Genomic DNA, 20,183 nt, shown 5'->3' on the forward strand with positions numbered 1-20,183 from the left:
TGTCCTGCAGCATGTGGAATCTTAGTTCCTTGACCAGGAATAGAACCCCATGTGCCCTGCACTGGAAGGCAGATTTTTAACCACTAGACTACCAGGGAAGTCCCAGAGGTTATACTTATTTTTTAAAGCAATATAGTTACTGTTGGGCTTCCCTGGTGGCTCAGGTGAGATAGAGTCTGCCTGCAGTATGGGAGACCTGGGTTTGATCCCTGGGTCAGGAAAATCTCCTGGAGAAGGAAATGGCAACCAACTTCAGTACTCTTGCCCGGAAAATCCCATGGATGGAGGAGCCTGGTAGACTACAGTCCATGGGTTTGCAAAGACTGACACAACTGAGTGACTTCACTTTCACTTTCATAGTTACTGTATTCTGAGTGGACCTTTTCCATTTATGTAGTTCAAAAAAGTTAATTCACACAGTTAGCTATGTTGTTTGCCTTCTTAGACAGTAGACAAGCTGGTGGAGGTAGGAGAATGGCCAGGTACAGTGGTCCCTAACCCCTGTGGATACCAAAATCTATGGAAGCTCAAGAATCTTACAGTTCACCCTCCCTTTAATATATGATTTTGCATCCATGAATTCAACCAACCAGATGAACCTGTGAGTTCAGGACTGTGGTGTAATCTGGCTAGAAGCCCTAGAACTGGACAATGAAGTTTCAGTTAATTGCCTAGTTTTTCCAATAAATATTTCATAGCAAGCAGAGGTATTCACAATCATGCCATTGACTTTTTAAAAAACTTTTTATTTTGAATTGGGCTACAGCCAATTAACAATGTTGTGATAGTTTCAGGTGAGCAGTAAAGGGACTCATCCATACATATACATGTATCCATTCTACCTCAAACTCTCCTCCCATCCAGGCTGGCATATAACATTGAGTAGAGTTACATGTGCTACAGAGTTGGTTATCCATTTTAAATATAGAAGCGTGTACATGTCCATCCCAAGCTCCTTAACTATCCCTTACCCCTTTTATTCCCAACTGCAACTGTAAGTTTGCTCCCTAAGTTTGTGTGTCTTTTTCTATTTTGTAAATTCATTTGTATCATTTCTTTTTAGATTCCACATATAAGAGATGTTGCACAATATCTGTCCTTCTCTGTCTGACTTACTTCACTCAGTATGACACGTTGGAGTGTCATATTCGAGCAACCATCCATGTTGCTGAAAATTGAATTATTTCCTTTTTTTTTTACTGGCTGAGTAGTATTCCATTGTATATATGTACCACATCTTCTTTATTCATTCCTCTGTTGATGGACATTTAGGTTCATGTCTATCATGTCTTGGCTATTGTAAACTGTGTTATAATGCATATTAGGGTGCAAGAATCCTTTTGGATCATGTTTTTTCTCCAGGTATATGCCCAGGAGTGGAATTGCAAGGTCATATAGTAGCTCTATTTTTAGCTTTTTAAGGAACCTCCATACTGTTCTCCATAGTGGCTGTACCAATTTACATTCCCACCAACAATGTAGGAGGGTTCCCTTCTCTCCACATCCTCTCCAGCATTTATTATTTGTGGTGTGAGGTGATTTCTCATTGTAGTTTTGATTTGCATTTCTCTAATAGTTAGCTGTGTTAAACATCTTTTCGAGTGCCTTTTGGCCATCTGTATGTCCTCTTTGGAGAAATGCCTATTCAGGTCTTCTGCCCATTTTTTGATTGGGTTGTTTGCTTTGATGCTGTTAAGCATCATGAGCTGTTTGTAAATTTTGGATACTAATCCTTGTCAGTCACATCATTTGCAAATATTTTCTCCTCATCTGTAGGCTGTGTTTTTGCTTTGTTTATTGTTTTCTTTGTTGTACAAAAGCTCTTGAGTTTAAGTGGATCCCATTTGTTTATTTTTGTTTTTATTTCCATTATTCTGGGAAACAGATTGAAAAAGACATTGCTGTGATTTATGTCAATGTTCTACCATGTTTTCCTCTAGGAGTTTTATAGTGTCCAGTCTCACATTTAGGTCTTTAACCCATTTTGAACTTATTTTTGTGTATAGTGTTAAATAATGATCTAATTTCATTTTTTTTACAAGTAGCTGCCCAGTTTTCCTAGCACCATTCATTGAAGAGACAGTCTTTGCAAAATTGTGTGTCTTCCCTCCTTTGTCATAGATTGACCATAGGTACATGGGTTCATTTCTGGGTTTTCTATCCTGTTCTATTGATCTGTTTTTTGTGCCAGTACCATACTATTTTGATGGTTGTAGCTTTGTAGTATAGTCTGAAGTCAGGGAGCCTAATTCTTCCAGCTCCGTTTTTCTTTCTCAAGATTGCTTTGACTATTTGGGGTCTTTTGTGTCTCCATACAAATTTTAAGATTTTTTGTTCTAGTTCTGTGAAAAATGCCATTGGTAATTTGATAGAGATTGCATTGAATCTGTAGCTTGTCTTGTGCAGTATAAGCATTTTGAGAATATTGATTCTTTCAATAAATGAACATGGTATATCTTTCCATCTATTTGTGTTGTCTTCAATTTCTTTCATCAACGTCTTATAGTTTTCAGAGTACACATATTTTGTCACCTCATTAGGTGGGTCTGTGCATGCTAAGTTACTTCAATTGTGTCTGGCTCTTTGCAACTCCATAGACTGTAACCTGCCAGGCTTCTCTGTCCATGGGATTCTCCATGCAAGAATACTGGAATGGGTTTCCATGCCCTCCTCCAGGGGATTTCCTTGACTTAGGGATCAAGCCCGTGTCTCTTACATCTGCTGCATTGGCAGATAGGTTCTTTACCACTTGCACCACATGGGAAGACTAAGATTTCACTTTTGGGCTTGCCTGGTGGCTCAGATGGTAAAGAATCTGCCTGCAATGCAGGAGACCTGGGTTCAATCCATGGGTTGGAAAGATCCCCTGGAAGATGGCATGGCAACCCACTCCAGTATTCTTGCCTGGAGAAGTCCATGGACAGACAAGCTTGGTGGCTTATAGTCCATGGGGTTGCAAAAGGTTGGACATGGCTGAGTGACTAACAGTTTCACTTTAGGTAGGTTTATTCCTAGGTATTTTATGCTTTTTGATGTGATGGTAAATGGAATTTTCTTAAATTTCTCTTTCTGATCTTTCATTGTTAGTGTATAGAAAAACAACAGATTTCTGTGTATTAATTTTATAACCTGCAACTTTACCAAATTCATGATGAGTTATAGTTGTTTTCTGGTAGCATGTTTGGGATCTTCTATGTATAGTATCATGTCATCTGCAAACAGTGACAGTTTAACTTCTTTTCCAATTTGGATTCCCTTTATTTTTTTTTTTTTCTTCTCTGATTGCTTTAGCTAGGACTACCAAAACTATGTTGAATAAAAGTGGGAAGAGTGGACATCTTTTTCTTGTTTCTGATCTTAGAGGTAATGCTTTCCACTTTTCATCATTGAGTGTGATGTTAGCTGTAGGTTTGTTGTATGTGGCCTTTATTATGTTGAAGTATGTTCCCTCTATGCCCACATTGTGGAGAATATTTTGTTTTTTTAATCACAAATGGCTGCTGAATTTTGTCAGAAGCTTTACTGTTTGTATTGAAATGATCATATAGTTTTTATTTTTCAATTTATTGATGTAGTGTATCACATTATTGATTTGTGGATATTGAAAAATCCTTGTATCAGTGAATAAATTCTAGCTGATTATGGTGATTGATATATTTAATGTATTGTTAGATTCAGATTGCTAGTATTTTGTTGAGGATTTTTGTGTCTATGTTCATCAGTGATATTGCCTTAATTTTATTTTTGTGTGTGGTATCTTTGGTTTTGGTATCAGGGTGAATGAGTTTGAAAGTTTTCCTTCCTCTGCAATTTTTTGGAACATTTTCAGAAGGATAGGTGTTAACTCTTCTCTAAATGTTTCAAAGAATTCACTTGTGAAGTCATCAGGTCCAGGACTTTTCGTTTGTCGGGAGTTTATAATCACAGTTTCAGTTTCAATGCTTGTGATTATTCTGTTCATATTTTCTAATTCTTCCTGGTTCAGTCTTGGGAGACAGTACCTTTCTAAGAATGTGTCCATTTCTTCCAGGTTGTCCATTTTATTTGCATACACTTTCTCATAGCAGTTTCTTATGATCCTTTGTATTTCTGTGGGGTCAGTTGTAACTTCTCCTTTTTCATTTCTAATGTTATTGATTTGAGTCTTCTCCCTTATTTTTTCTTGATGAGTGTGGCTAAAGGTTTGTTAATTTTGTTTATCTTTTCAAAGAACAAGCTTTTAGTTTCTTTGATATTTACAATTGTTTTCTTTGTCTTTATTTCATTTATTTCTACTCTGATTTTTATGATTTCTTTCTACTAACTTTAGGTTTTGTTTGTTCATCTTCCTCTAGTTTTTTAGGTGTAAGGTTAGGTTGTTTACTTGCGATTTTTCTTGTTTCCTGAGGTAAGATCATATTGCTACAAACTTCCCTCTTAGAACTGCTTTTGCTGCATCCCATAGGTTTTGAACTATTGTGCTTTCATTTTCATTTTTCTCTAGGTATTGTTTTATTTCCTCTATGATTTCTTCAGTGATCCATTGGTTGTTTAGTAACATATTGTTTAACTGCCACATGTTTGTATTTTTTTATAGTTTTATTTCTTGTAGTTTATTTCTAGTCTCATTGCATTGTGATCAGAAAAGATGCTTTATGTGATTTCAATGTTCTTAAATTTACCAAGGTTCACCTTGTGGCCCAGCATGTGGCCAATCCTGGAGAATGTTCCATGTGCAGTTGAGAAGAATGTGTAGTCTGCTGCTTTTGGATGGAATGCTCTATAAATATCAATTAACTCCACCCGGTTTAATGTGTCAGTTAAGGCCTGTGTTTCCTTATTAATTTTCTATCTGTATGATCTGTCCATTGATGAGAGTGGGGTGTTAAAGTTCCCCACTGTAATTGTATTACTTTCAATTTCTCCATTTATGGTTGTTAGTATTTACCTTACATATTGAGGTACTCCATGTAGGTGCATATTTATTTGTAACTGTTCTGTCTTCATCTTGGATTGAATCCTTGATTATTATGTAGTGTCCTTCTTTATCTCTTGTAACAGTCTTTGTTTGAAAGTCCATTTCGTCTGATAGGAGTATTGCTACTCCAGCTTTTTTTGATTTCCATTTGCATGGAATACCTTCTCCCATCCCCTTACTTTCAGTCTGTAAGTGTCCCCAGATCTGAAGTGGGTATATAGTAGATAGCATATATTCAAGTCTAGTTTTTGTATACACTCAGCCAGTCTATGTCGTTTGGTTGGCGCATTTAATCCACTTAGATTTAAGGCAATTACTGATACGTATAATCATATTGCTGTTGTTATTGTTTAGTCTCTAAGTCATGTCCGACTCTTTTGCAACCCCATGGACTGAGCCCACCAGGCTCCTCTGCCAATGATCGTATTACTATTTTCTTAATTGTTTTGAATTTATTTCTCTGTTGCTCTTTTCATTTTCTTGTGTTTCCTGCCTAGAGATGTTCCTTTAGCATTTGTTGTAAAGCAGGTTTGGTGGTGCTATATTCTCTTAACTTTTGCTTGTCTGGAAAGCCTTTGATTTCTCCATGAAACCTGAACCAGACTCTTGTTGGGTAGAGTATTCATGGTTGTGGGTACTTCCTTTTCAGAACTATAAATATATCATGCCATTCCCTTCTGGCTTGTAGAGTTTCTGTTGATAAATCAACAGATTTATGGGAGTTCCCTTGTATGTTATTTGTCATTTCTTTCTGGTTGCTTTTAATATTTTATCTTTCTCTTTAATTTTTGTCAGTTTGATTACTATGTCTTGGTGTATTCCTCCTTGGGTTTATCCTACTTGAACCTCTCTGACTATTATTTCCTTTCCCATGTTATGGAAATTTTCAACTGCTAGCTCTTTGGGATCCCTGTAATATGAATGTTGGTGTGTTTAATGTTGTCCCAGACTTCTCTTAGGCTGTCTTCATTTCTTTTCATTATTTTTTCTATATTCTGTTTTGTGGCAGTAATTTCTACCATTCTGTCTTCCAGGTCACTTATCTGTTTTTCTGCCTCAGTTATTCTGCTATTGATTCCTTCTACTATATTGTTCATCTCTGTTTGCTTGTTCTTTGGTTCTTCTAGGTTTTTGGTAAACATTTCTTTCATCTTTTCCATTCTTTTTCCAAGTTCCTAGATCATCTTCACCATCATTATTCTGAATTCTTTTTCTAGAAGTTTGCCTATTTCCACTTCACTTAATTGTTTTTTCTAGGGTTTTATCTTGTTCCTTCATCTGAGATATAATCCTCTGCCTTTTCGTTTTAATTAACTTGCTGTAATTGTGGTTTTCATTCTGGAGGCTGCAGGATTGTAGTTCTTCTTGCTTCTTCTGATTGCCCTCTTATGGATGAGGCTATTTTAGAGGCTTGTGCAAGGTTCCTGATGGGGAGAGTGGTGGTAGGAAAAACTGAGTCTTGCTCTGGTGGGCAGGGCTGTGCTCACTAATACCTTAATCCAGTTGTCTGCTGATGAGTGGGACTCCATGCCCTCCCTGTCAGTGGTTTGGCCTGAGGTGACCCAGTCCTAGGGTCTACAGCCTGTATGTTAGGGCTAATGGTGACCTCCAAGAGGGCTCATGTCAAAGGGTACTTCCCAGAACTGCTGTTGGCAGTGCCCCATCCCTGCGGCAAGCCGCCACTGACTCATGCCTCACAGGAGACACTCCAACACCAGCAGGTATATCTGGTTCAGTCTATTATGAGGTCATGCTTCCTTACCTGTCAGTCCTGATACACACAAGATTTTGTTTATGCCCTCCAAGAGTGGAGCCTCTGTTTCCTCTAGTCTTGTGGAGGTCCTGCAATTGAATCCTGTTGGCCTTCAAAGTCAGATCCCCTGGCAATTTCTACTCCCTTTGCCAGATCCTCAGGTTGAAAACCCTGATATGGGGCTCAGAATCTTCATAATAGTGGTAGAACTTCTTTGGTATTACTGTTCTCTAGTTTATGGGTTGCCTACCCTACAGATATGGGATTTGATTTTATTGTTATTGTGCCCCTTCTACTGTCTCATTGTGTCTTCTCCTTTGTCTTTGGACATGGGTATCTTTTTTGGTCGGTTCCCGCATCCTTCTGTCACTGGTTGTTCAACGGCTAGTTGCAATCTCAGTGTTCTCACAGGAGGAGGTGAGCACATGTCCTTCTATTCCACCATCTTGAACCAATCATCATTGACTTTTAATACTGCTCTTACACTATTGTAATAAGGATTCAGTACCTGCTGGTTATTGTTACTGATGATGTTTTTCCTGCAGACACATTTTTTCCACAAGATAAATCTGGTTTAACTTTTCTTTCTTTCACTTTCTCATATTTCCTCATTTAGTCAAAAGACTTAACCAAGTATCTGCCGTGCGTGTGCTTAGTCATTCAGTCATGTCCAATACTTTGCAACCCCGTGGACTGTAGCCCACCAGGGTCTTCTGTCCATGGAGTTTCCAGGCAAGAATACTAGAGTGGGTTGCCATTTCCTACTTCAGGGGATCTTCCTGATTTAGGAATGGAACCCTCATCTCCTGCATTGGCAGGGAGATTCTTTACTACCCCCCGGGAAGCCCAAGTATCTGCTAATATCTTTTGTTTAGTATAAAAGCTACTAGAAAGCCAGTAAATACTGTTAAGTCCATTTTGTTTGTCTTTACTCTCAAGAAGCCAATTTGTCACTTTGTTGACAGATATTAGAGCACTTCATGCTTCATGGATTCATCAAAAATTTCCAGTTCACCAGCTCATTAGCACAAAATAGGGCTTCAGGAGTCTATTTCTCTCAGTGTCCCAGCTGTGCTTTTACAAATGTTCCAACCTTGATGGACCACTCTGAAACAATGGATAAAGACCACAGGAAAATGAGAGATGGATGTTGATTAGTCAGTTTCATAGGAGTGAAACATGAGTGAAGGCAAAACACAGTGGGATTATCTGTGTCAGCAGAATGATAATGCATGACTTTGCTAACTGTGCACAGGTCACTGAATGTCAGAGATCCACAGGTCCTCAGAGGTCATATAGTCAGACCCCCCACTTTTTAACCAATAACGGTAGAAGAGGCCAAAGGAGGGGAAAGAGACTTGTCCAAGGTCAACCAGGCTTCCCTGGTGGCTCAGTGGTTAAGAATCCAACTGTTGATGCAAGAGATGCGGGAGACACAGGTTCAATCCCTGGGTCAGGGAGATGGCCTGGGGGAGGAAATGGCAGCCCCACTTCAGAATTCTTGTCTGGGAGATCCTATGGACAGAGGAGCCTAGTAGGCTACAGTCCATAAGGTCGCAAAGAGTCAGCCACAACTGAGTGAACACACACACACACACACACACACACAAAGTCTGTCATCCCTTCCCAACTTTCCAAACACCAGCTGGCTTTTGGCTATTTGACTGTGCAATCAGTTTTCAATTATTTGAGCCACTCACTGCTAGCCCAATGATCACTTAAATATTCCAAAGTGACACATAAATTAACCATTGTTTACATTGGGCTTTGTAAAGATGTGTGTTTATTACTGACATTCCAGTGTGTCTGGGTACAATCTGAGAATTCACCACACTTCAAATGAAAGAAGAAAGAAACCCTGAAGGGCTGATTCAGGAAGAGCTGGAAAGTTGACTAGCCATATTGAATGGATAGCATCAAATGATGCTATATAGCCCCTCAAGCAGAACATGTTATTCCAAACATGTTTGTTGATTCACACCTCTCCTGCACCCCAATCAGTTATAAGTTGCACTGTAGGAAGGGAAAAACAATATCTTTTATAGAAGAATATACATATTGTTTTTTCTCCCTTTCTTCTTTCCCTTCTCTTTCCTTCTCATTCCTTTTCCTTGCTAGAAAAAATGAACAGCTGCTTTATCTTTTATATAAACAAATATGTGGTTGAGCCATTGACCTGGAGAACTGGCTGTCAGGATGCCAAACAATAAATGGAAAACATGCTGGATCCCATGAATATAGAGGTGGAGGAAGGAGGAGGAAGACCAGTGAGCAATACTTTTTACTAGAATCCAAAAGTCAGGAGGAGTAAGAAGGAATCTGTTGTATAGCTCAGTGAATTCCCTGGGTCTGGGAAGGAGCTAGTTTGGAGTATAGTCCAAGGGCTCTTGAACCAAATAGAGTTTCATTTCCTGATCTGGCCCTGTCTGTACTTTGGGATTGTGCTGAATGCTCATAATTTTCTGGTGTGTTGTCTGCAAATCCTCACACTTGGGCTAAAATGGAATTATTATTATTCATGTTCTGAAGGTGATGCTGCTGATGACTGAGAAAGGGCATGGAACAGGAAAAGTGGCATGAACAATTGGCTTGAGGCTACATTCCAAGAAAGAGTCCCTGCAAGGATTCAGATGGTGGCAGGCAGAGTGGCAGTAGGGAATGAAAAATGCCTGAGCTTTTGATGCAGCCATAATTAAGCATTTTGGTTTAAGAGGTACCCCCCTTTCATTTTCTCATCTAGAATAAACAAATCTTGTTGATGTAACAAAGTGCTTAATAAACCCGAGGTGGTACTTAATATCAATACATATTGAAGGAAAGACTTGCTATGGTTAATGGTAATATGGATAATTGAGTTATATGAATTTAAAAATAGGTAGAGTAAATTAAGACTAATGTACATCAACAGGAAAAATCTATTAGTATTCATTAGTTAGGCTCCTGTTTATGGTTCTTTGTTAGCCTAAGGAAGCCCTTTCTGATAACTAATGCCTGTTGAAAATCCTGCCTGATAACTTTCCATGGATGCCAAAGGAATGAGTCATTCACATAGAACTTCTGACATTCAAGTATAGCATTTTGCTTCTTTTTCTTTTTTTGGCAGCAGTGACTGTGAAGTAATAACAATGATGACAATGGAAATAAGAGATCCTAATTAATTTGCTGAGAGTTGTTCCCCATTTACCAATATTGGCTTGTTTTGTCTTGAGTGGTGGCCCAGGTACTAGAACAAAGGTATATATATATTCAATGTCACTTGGCTAACCTATGATTTGTCAGACAAAGGTTAATTTAAAAAAAATGTTGGGTTAGCAGCAATAAATTTAATAACAGTCTGTGATTTAAGTCAGAACTTCAGTTTATTTGATGGGATTTTTTAAATCCTGAATTAACATTTTTCTCTGAGCTCAGGAGGTCTCATCTGCCAAACTGCACATGAGCTGGCCAACCAAAAGCTCATCAATATTCTAACTTACACAGTATGGGGATAGATTGGAGCGATGCTATAAAAGACTGAAAGAAAGATTGGAACAAGAAATGTAAAAATACCTGCAGCAAAAACCAGTCCTTAGTTGTCCAGTTTAGAACCTGACTTTCCCTAAGAATTATATGGTTTAATCATCTTCAACTTTTTCTTGCCCCTGAGAGAAACAAACTAACAAGCAAACAAACATCTCTTCTTGATTCCATTCATAGGTTGGACCTGTTTTCACCCGCCCATCTCCATGGACGTATGAACTTTAGATGGTAATCCACCCCTGAATCTGGGAGCTATGTGTGCCTCATTCATTTCTGTATCTTTAGCAGTTAGCATGTTGTCCCTTGCATACAAAAACTTTACCAAAAATTAACCAAAAACTTTAGAATAGATTAAAGGATGGATGAGATGACTCCTATCACCAGGATGGAATTAATGTTCCCATAGGTAGAACTCACCTCTGTGATAGAAAAAATGTTACATACAAAAGTAGATGTAAATAAGGATCCTTAGGGGACATTCTGCTTTGCTTTCACCTACTCCAGTGGCTGTTAGTTCTTCCTTTGGTTTCAATGCCCACCTCCCAGCCTCACTACATTCCTGCCAAGATTGCCCTTAACCAATGGAAATTCTGTAGGCTGTGGTGGAACAGTTAATACCTATATTCCCGTTTTGCCCAGTGCCCACTGTGTGACAGACACTGGAAGCACTGTGCTAGGCTGTAGTTGAAGAGGTATTGATAAATGACCTTTGTATATTTTGCAATTCCATTCACAGAAGGTTGAGCTGGAAGCCACCTTCAAAGTCTTCAGAGTCAACCCCCTTGCTGCAATAATCAGAGCTCACATTCATTGAGAACTTACTGCCCCCAGACATTTCATATACTAATGGCCCTGTGAGGTAGGGACACTTATTTTCTGTATTTCTCATTTGGGGCCATTGAGACATGGAGGTATTAGGTAACTTCCTTGGGGTCACACAGCTAGGAAATACTAGAGCCAAGACTCATGCTCAAGTTTGTCAGACTTCAGAGCCTACTCAGAGAAAAAAACTCGCCAAAAGTCATTTTGAGCCTAGTTTCTTCTGGCCCTAATTTGTTTTCACGGATTGCTATTCTATGCTCACACACTGAGGTTTCTTAAAATATCATTTTGTTATTTGGAAGCACTTGTCTCCCCAAATGGACTGTGGATTCCTCCAGGGCAGATATTGCATTATATCTGTGGTGCCTTCTCCCTTAAGGGCATGCCCAGGCTTTGCTTTCAGTAAATAATGGACTGTGACCAGCTTCTTAGCTGTTCTTTCGAGCATCTTGGTGTCATCCCCCAGGACTTCTTGTGTCTCAGAGGTTGGGAGGAGCCAGGAAGTAGAATTTTGGGGAAGGAGTCACCTCACCACCTGCTTTCTGTTTTGTTCTCTACAATACAGATTGAAGATGGAGGCAAGGCAGCCTTGTCCCAGAAGATGAGGACTGGTGATGAGCTGGTGAATATCAATGGCACTCCATTGTATGGCTCCCGCCAAGAGGCTCTCATCCTCATCAAAGGCTCCTTCCGGACCCTCAAGCTGATTGTCAGGAGGTAAGGTACAGGGAGATTTGCTGTAAAGTACAGGGGTCACTGAAACCGCTTGGTTGGTAATAAAGCCTCAATAGAGGTATGTCTATCAATATCAAGGAAAGAGGTGTTTCACATGAACAGAATTTTGCAGATAACTGAAGCAGAATGGCATAAGAGAAAGGGCCTTTGGTTCAAATCCTAGTACTGTCACATGCTACCCATGTTATCTTGGATAAATTTATTTTACCTCTGTAGGACTTAAGAATCCTTATTTGCCTTTGAGAGAACTAAATGACTCATTACACACCAAGGGCCTATCCAAACTACTGTTTTTCCATCTACTCCTTCACATGAGGCTGCCACTGCTGAAACACATATATTTAAAGAGACCCTATTCCCAGCATAGTAGGCCCTCTGGAGGCTGTGGCAAAGTCTAAGATAAGAAGCCTGCCCTTGAGGAGTGTGCAGTCTAACAGGGTAGAAAAGACACACGTATGACAAATTAATTAGCAATACATTTTTTAAGAAAGCCATAAAGGAGATTCCAGAAGGTAAGGGTGATTGTCAAATGAATTGTTGACCGAAATTGCTGTTAGAGTTCAAGAGAAAGAAAAGGCACTTCAGAAGAGATGATTAGAGTAAGATTTCATTGAGAAGGTGGAATCTTAACTAAAAGATGGGTAGAATTTGATAAGAAACCATCAGGAGGAGAAAAGCTTTCCAGGTAAGTAGAGTGGCATACCAGGGGCTTCCCTGGTAGCTCAACTGGTAAAGAATCCGCCTGCAGTGCAGGAGACCCCATTTTGATTCCCAGGTCAGGAAGATCCCCTGGAGAAGGATATGGCAACCCACTCCAGTATTCTTGCCTGGAGAATCCCCATGGACAGAGGAGCCTGGTGGGCTACAGTCCATGGGGTCGCAAAGATTCGGACATGACAGAGTGACTAAGCACACACACACAGTGGCATAAGGAGGAGGAAAATAAGGACAGTCATTCTATTGTTGTCAAAGCATCTGCCTATTGGTGAGGTTTTCATTGGTCTCCCTTTCATTTTGCTGCTGTATATTTGTTTTGTACTACTGGAGTTCATGCTTCTCCCCTTATGTGAGTTTGTTTCCTTTATCTTATACATGTCCCCAAGCTTTTCCATCTTAATTATTTTTATTAGAAAAAAATGTAAGTGTCTTCCTGCAGTCATACTTCCTCTTCTGGCTTCTGCCCCATCTTCTTTTAATTCATATCCAGTCTCTTAATTCATATCCAGAAGGAGAGTCTATACTCACTGTTTCCTCTTACTTACCATTTAGCTTTCCACCTGCTGCAGTCTGAATTTGACCCCCAGAAGTCCACTGAAACTGCTCTCTTTCTCTCTCTCTCTTTATATACACACACATGCACACACACATACATGTGTATGTGTGTATGTATGTATGTATGTATATATGAAACCTCCTAGTTGTCAAAGTCAGAGGGTTATTTCCAGTCTTCATCGTATATGAGTCTATACTCACTGTTTCCTCTTACTTACCATTTAGCTTTCCACCCGCTGCAGTCTGAATTTGACCCCCAGAAGTCCACTGAAACTGCTCTCTTTCTCTCTCTCTCTTTATATACACACACATGCACACACACACATGTATGTGTATGTGTGTATATATATATGTATGTATGTATGTATGTATATATGAAACCTCCTAGTTGTCAAAGTCAGTGGGTTATTTCCAGTCTTCATCGTATATGACTTACATATGGAATGTGATGTTATTGCTCTGGATTATGCCCTTCTTTGTGAAACTTTTCTTTTTTACTTTCAAGATATTCTATTGCTTTCTATTTCTACCTCTCTGTTCATTTTCTAAATGAGGTTCCTCTACCACCTGCTCTTCCTCTGCCCATCCCTTTTAAATGCTGGTGTTTCCCCTAGTTCTACCCTTTCTATTTTCATTAATATACCATGGAAAAATCTCACCTGATCCCCGAGTTTCAACTATCATCTATATGTTGATGACTATATCTCTTATGCCCCAGACCCCTGTGGCCAACTTCCTACTGGACATTTGTACTTAGATTTCTCAGAAGCATTTCACACAAAACATGCTCAAAACCTAATACATCATCTTCTTCTCACAAGCTCCTGATCTCAGTGACTGGGACCACCAGACCCTTAGTAAACCAAGCCATTTTTTATTTCCTCCATTTTTCTCCTGCTCTATGTCCAAATGATCTCAGTTAGTAAGGATGAAAATATATAGGATCCCACTGATTTATTATATTATTAAAGCCTGCTGGTCCTTAAGATTAAGCCATGCCTGCCCATGTACCTGGTGGCACTAGTGGTAAAAACCTGCTGGCCAGTGCAGGAGACATAAGAGATGCAGGTTCGATCCTGGGTCGGGAAGATCCCTTGGAAGAGAGCATGGCAACCCACTCCAGTGTTCTTGCCTGGAATTTCATGGACAGAGGAACATGATGGGCTACAGTCCATGAGGTCGCAAAGAGCTAGACAAAGTGCTAAAGCAACTTAGCATATATGCATGTCCATGTACCTAGGTAAAAAGTAATGTGTAAAATAATGTCTTAAACAGTAGACACACTGTCACTGTCTTGGATAGGTCATGATTTAGGTTTTAAATAAGGCTTCTTGAAGGAGCAGCTTGGTGAATTTGAAAGTTTTTTTTTAATTTTTAATTAGAGGATAATTACTTTACAATATTGTGTTGGTTTCTGCCATACAACAACATGAATCAGCTATAAGTATACATATGTTCCCTCCCTCTTGAACCTCCCCCCACCTCCCACCCCATCCCAGCCCTCTAGTTTGTCACAGAGCATCAGATTTGAGCTGCATGCATCATACAGCAAATTCCCACTGATTATCTATTTGACTATGGTAATGTATATCTTTCAATGCTGCTCTCTCAATTAGTCCCATCCTCTGCTCCCCTCTCTGTGTCATTTTGGAGTCAGACAGACACATGTATGCTGTTTCCTAGTTCTGTCACATGGGAAATAATAGTTCCTATGTAATAGCATTATTGTGATGATTAAATGAAGCAATATATGTAAAATGCCTTTATCATAATGGGTTCTCTGAACTTCAGTCCCACTCCTTTCCCTAGGATATAAAGGAAGCATAATTGGAGTAACCAACCACCATTATGAAATAAGGAGAGCAACAAACTGTATTGTGCTTTGCAAACTAACCTTCAGAGACAAGATTTGCTGGGAAACTATTAGGAATAAAAAGATCTGACAGGAAATAAAGACCCTTGTGAAATACTGGTTTTACAGAGATATCAGCACTTAGAAGGAGTATAGACATGATCTGCAGCAGTGGCTTCTGATCCAGTCATAAGAATGAGAGTTTTCAGGTGTGTCAATCACTTATCCTCCATTGATGAGTTTTACGTCCTCATTCTCCCTGCTGTGGTGACATCTGCCACTGCTAGTCACTTAGGAGTAGCTATAATTATGGCCTTGGAAATGGTGGGACCCTTTGGTTTTCATGGTGTGGCAGGTCCTATGGCTCCCTAAGCCTACATTTTCTTTTTTTTTATTTTATTTTATTTTATTTTTAAACTTTACATAATTGTATTAGTTTTTCCAAATATCAAAATGAATCCGCCACAGGTATACATGTGTTCCCCATCCTGAACCCTCCTCCCTCCTCCCTCCCCATTCCATCCCTCTGGGTCGTCCCAGTGCACCAGCCCCGAGCATCCAGTATCGTGCATCGAACCTGGACTGGCAACTCGTTTCATACATGATATTTTACAAGTTTCAATGCCATTCTCCCAAATCTTCCCACCCTCTCCCTCTCCCACAGAGTCCATAAGACTGTTCTATACATCAGTGTCTCTTTTGCTGTCTCGTACACAGGGTTATTGTTACCATCTTTCTAAATTCCATATATATGCGTTAGTATACTGTATTGGTGTTTTTCTTTCTGGCTTACTTCACTCTGTATAATAGGCTCCAGTTTCATCCACCTCATTAGAACTGAGTCAAATGTATTCTTTTTAATGGCTGAGTAATACTCCATTGTGTATATGTACCACAGCTTTCTTATCCATTCATCTGCTGATGGACATCTAGGTTGCTTCCATGTCCTGGCTATTATAAACAGTGCTGCGATGAACATTGGGGTACACGTGTCTCTTTCCCTTCTGGTTTCCTCAGTGTGTATGCCCAGCAGTGGGATTGCTGGGTCATAAGGCAGTTCTATTTCCAGTTTTTTAAGGAATCTCCACACTGTTCTCCATAGTGGCTGTACTAGTTTGCATTCCCACCAACAGTGTACATTTTCTATCCTTTCAGCCTCCTTTCAACCCCTGTTGGAAGAAGCATTCAGTAACATAATTTATTAGGTGATGCTGCCCTCTTGTGGAAAACCTCACTTTCACCTATGTACTACCCTGGGGATGCTTTAGGACATTTATTCTTTCTTTTCCTTAGTCGAAGTTATTCTTCTAATTTATGAAAGAGCTCTTGGCACATAAATGAAATATCTCCTTGAAATTTAATATTTACCCTAGTATTTTATACTAAAGTGGAAAGTCTTTGTTTGAGTAAAACAATCAACTGACAAAGATTCAGCACTGGGGTTTAAGTCCAGACGTGAGTTTTGGGGATGAATATAAAGGAGGAACTTTAGTAAATGGCTTATTCTGAAAAGCCAGCCCAGCTCTTCCTCCTATATTGCATTTTAGATAATGGTTAACTAAGTCAGAAATCTAGGTGTTGCCCTCAGTGCTCCTCTCTTGCCTCAACGCACTTCAATTCAAGTTATACCAAGTCTTGAGTATTCTACTTGCTGGAAGCCTCTCTGTAGCTCTTAACTTAATCCAGTTGTTGATTATTTATTATCTGTGCTGGCTTAGTCACTCAGTCATGTCCGACTCTTTGTGACCCCATGGACTGTAGCCTGCCAGGCTCCTCTGTCCATGGGGATTCTCCAGGCAAGAATACTGGAGTGGGTTGCGATGCCCTTCTCCAGGGGATCTTCCCAACCCAGGAATTGGACCCAGGTCTCCTGCATTGTAGGCAGATTCTTTACCACCTGAGCCACGAGGGAAGCCCAAGGATACTGGAGTGGGTAGCCTATCCTTTCTCCAGGGGACCTTCCTGACCCACGAGTTGAACCAAGGTCTCCTGCATTGTGGGCAGATTCTTTACCAGCTGAGCTACCATGGAAGTCCCATTTCTTATCTGGACCATTGTAATAATCTTCTCACTGGCTTCTCATCCTTTAGTCTCACCTTCTTCCAATCATTCCATTCTCCAAATAGACATCTAATCATGTCACTTATATATTTATGGAAAAAACAAGACCAATAACTATATAATCATAATTGTCCCAACAGATTCATTTTACATTGGTAGAAAATACAAGCTATGTTAAGGATTTGTATTCATGAACCTTTTTTTTGAAAAAAGAAGTACCTAAATATATGAAGAAAATAACCTGCAAAACAAGAAGAACAATTATAAAAATGTCTATATGGGAGACTTTAACATAATTTAGCTATAACAGATAAAGTAGACCTAAAATATATATTTCAAGGACTTTAAAACCATAATTCATAAGGCCAAATTAATGTCAAAAATTATATTTTATGGACAGTGTTTTCAAATATTCTGATAACATTTAAAAACGATCATATGATATGCCACAAAGAAAACCTTTGCAAATTCTCACAAGTAGATATCACACTTTCTCTGTTCTCTGATGATACTGTAAAACTTTTATAAACTTGAAAACAGATTTAAACAGAAGTCTTGGAGGTGGTCCTGAGATGGCAGAAGAATAGGATGGGGAGACCACTTTCTCCTCCACAAATTCATCGAAAGAATATTTGAACGCTGAGCAAATTCCACAAAACAGCTTCTGAATGCTGGCAGAGGACATCAGGCACCCAGAAACGCAGCCTATTCTCTTTGAAAGGAGGTAGGACTAAATATAAAAGACAAAAAGAGAGGCAAAAGAGTTAGGGACAGAGACCCATCCCGGGAAGGGAGTCTTAAAAGAGGAGAAGTTTCCAAACACCAGGAAACCCTCTCACCGGCGAGTCTGTGGGGAGTTTTGGAATCTCAGAGGGTAACATAACCGTGAGGAAAAAATAAAGAAGTAAATAAATAAAACCCACAGATTACGTGCCTAATGGCAACTCCCAGCAGAGAAGTAGCCCAGATGCTTGCGTCAACTACCAGCAAGCGGGGGCTGGACAGGGAGGCGCAGGCTGCACTGTGTTGGGTACAGATGGGGCCTGAATACCCTGAGGGCAATCTGAGGGAGCTAATGTGAGATAGCAACCCAAAGTCTGGGCTAGCGAGAGAGAGAGAGAGAGAGAGAGAGAGACAGAGAGAGAGAACCTAAGGCACTGCCAGCCAGCTCTCAGAACAAAGGACTGCTGGCTGCGGACTGGCCCATCCCCTGCCAGAGGCAGGGAGGCATGCGGGGGGCAGCCAGAGCTGGAAAGGGGCAATCTCGGCCCCAGAGACAGCATCCTCTACCAAACTGCTATCAGTGCGATCAGGCTCCCAGTTACTAACCAAGACCTGGGATTCTGGATGGTTGACATCTGCTGGGAGGGTCAACAGCCAGAGATCAGCTCCCCAGAAGAGACACACGGCACACCTGAGAAGGCGCACCTGCTGTACACCCAGAAAACTGAGCAGCTGGGACAGGGGAGGTGATAAGATGCAACCCTCCCCCCCGACCTGGAGGAGAGTGTACTTGCCAAGCACCTGGTCGCCTGAGCTGCTCGGACCTGGGAAGGGCACAAAACACAGGCCCAACCGAGTCTTCACCTTTGTGGAGTACCTGAGAACCTGAACCTGAGTGGCTTAGACCTGGGAAGTGCATGCAACCCAGGGCCTACCTCAGAAAGTTCCCCTGCAGAGCAACCTGGAGACTGAGCAGTGTAGTCTGGGAAAGCACACACGCCATGAGTGGGGGCAAACCCAGTGCAACCGAGACACTGTGAGCACTCCCCACACATGCCAGTGATATTTGTTTGCAGTGTTCCTCCCTCCCCACAGCACGACTGAACAAGTGACCTTCGCCCCCTCGTGTCAGGGCAGAAATTAGACACTGAAGAGACCGGCAAACAGAAGAAGCCAAAATAAACAGAGGGAACCACTTTGGAAGTGACAAGAGCAACAGATTAAAACCCTGTAGTTAGTTAGCACTGAATACATTGGAAGGGGCCTATAGATCTTGAGAAGTATAAGATGGAACAAGGAACTATCTGAAACTGAACTGACCCCACACTGCCCTCAACAGCTCCAGAGAAATTCCTAGATATATTTTTACTATTATAATTTTTTAATTAAAAAAATTATTTTTTACTTTTAAGTCCTCTATTAATCCTTTAATTTTCATTTTTATAACCTACTATTACCTTGCAAAAAAACCCCTATTTTTAAAGCAAACTTCATATATATTTCTTATAATTTTTGTGATTTTGCTTTGTTCTTCTAATAGTATATCTTTGAGGCTAACCTCTATACTAGATTTTTAACCTGTGCATTTTGGTATTTGTTACCAATTTTGTACCTTTAAGAATTCAAACTTCAGTACCCATTTTTACTTATGAGTGTGATTACTGGATTGACTACTCTCTCCCCCTTTTGACTCTCCTTTTTCTCACCCAGGTCACCTCTATCTCCTCCTTCTCCCTTCTCTTCTCTACCCAATGATGTGAATCTCTTTGTGTGTTCCGGGCTGTGGAGAATACTTAGGGAACTGATTATTGGCTAGATCTGTCTCTCTCCTTTTGATTCCTACTTTTCTGCACCTGGTTGCCTCTATCTCCTTCCTCCCTCTTCTCTTCCCTATGTAACTCCGTGAACATCTCTGAGGGTTCCAGACTGTGGAGAGCACATAGGGAATTGATTACTGGCTAGATTGTTCTCCCCCCTTTTAATTCCCCCTTTTCTCCTACTGGTCACTGCTATCTCCCTCTTCCCTCTTCTCTTCTCCATGTAACTCTGTGAACTTCTCTGGGTGTCCCTCACTGTGGAGAATCTTTTCACCATTAACCTAGATGTTTTATCATCGGTGCTGTATAGATGGAGAAGTCTAGAGGCTACTGTAAGAATAAGACTGAAAACCAGAGTCAGGAGGCTTAATCCAAATCCTGAGAACACCAGAGAACTCCTGACTCCAGGGAACATTAACTGATAAGAGCTCATCCAAAAGCCACCATACCTACACTGAAACCAAGAGCCAACAAGTTCCAGAGCAAGACATACCATGCAAATTCTCCAGCAACACAGGAACATAGGCCTGAGCTTCAATATATAGGCTTCCCAAAGTCACACCAAACCCATAGACATCTCAAAACTCACTTTGGGACACTTCATTGCACTCCAAAGAGAAGAGATCCAGTTCCACCCACCAGAACACCGATGCAAACTTCCCTAACCAGAAA

At 40.4% G+C, this 20,183-nt stretch overlaps 1 protein-coding gene across 3 annotated transcripts in view; it reads left to right on the plus strand.

The window, feature by feature from the left end:
• SHROOM4 (shroom family member 4) overlaps positions 1-20,183 on the plus strand; it is a 246,323-nt gene that overhangs the window by 106,552 nt on the left and 119,588 nt on the right. For 2 of the 3 annotated variants that reach the window (XM_006059480.4, XM_006059482.4), the window contains one exon: positions 11,617-11,768. In XM_006059480.4, coding sequence (XP_006059542.4) covers positions 11,617-11,768 — 152 coding nt within the window. Of the gene's footprint in view, positions 1-10,405; positions 10,458-11,616; positions 11,769-20,183 lie in introns of those variants that run through there. The other variant, XM_006059481.4, reaches the window with a different exon arrangement.

This window comes from Bubalus bubalis, chromosome X (genome assembly GCF_019923935.1).
Source record: "Bubalus bubalis isolate 160015118507 breed Murrah chromosome X, NDDB_SH_1, whole genome shotgun sequence".
In the NCBI taxonomy this organism is placed as follows: domain Eukaryota; kingdom Metazoa; phylum Chordata; class Mammalia; order Artiodactyla; family Bovidae; genus Bubalus; species Bubalus bubalis.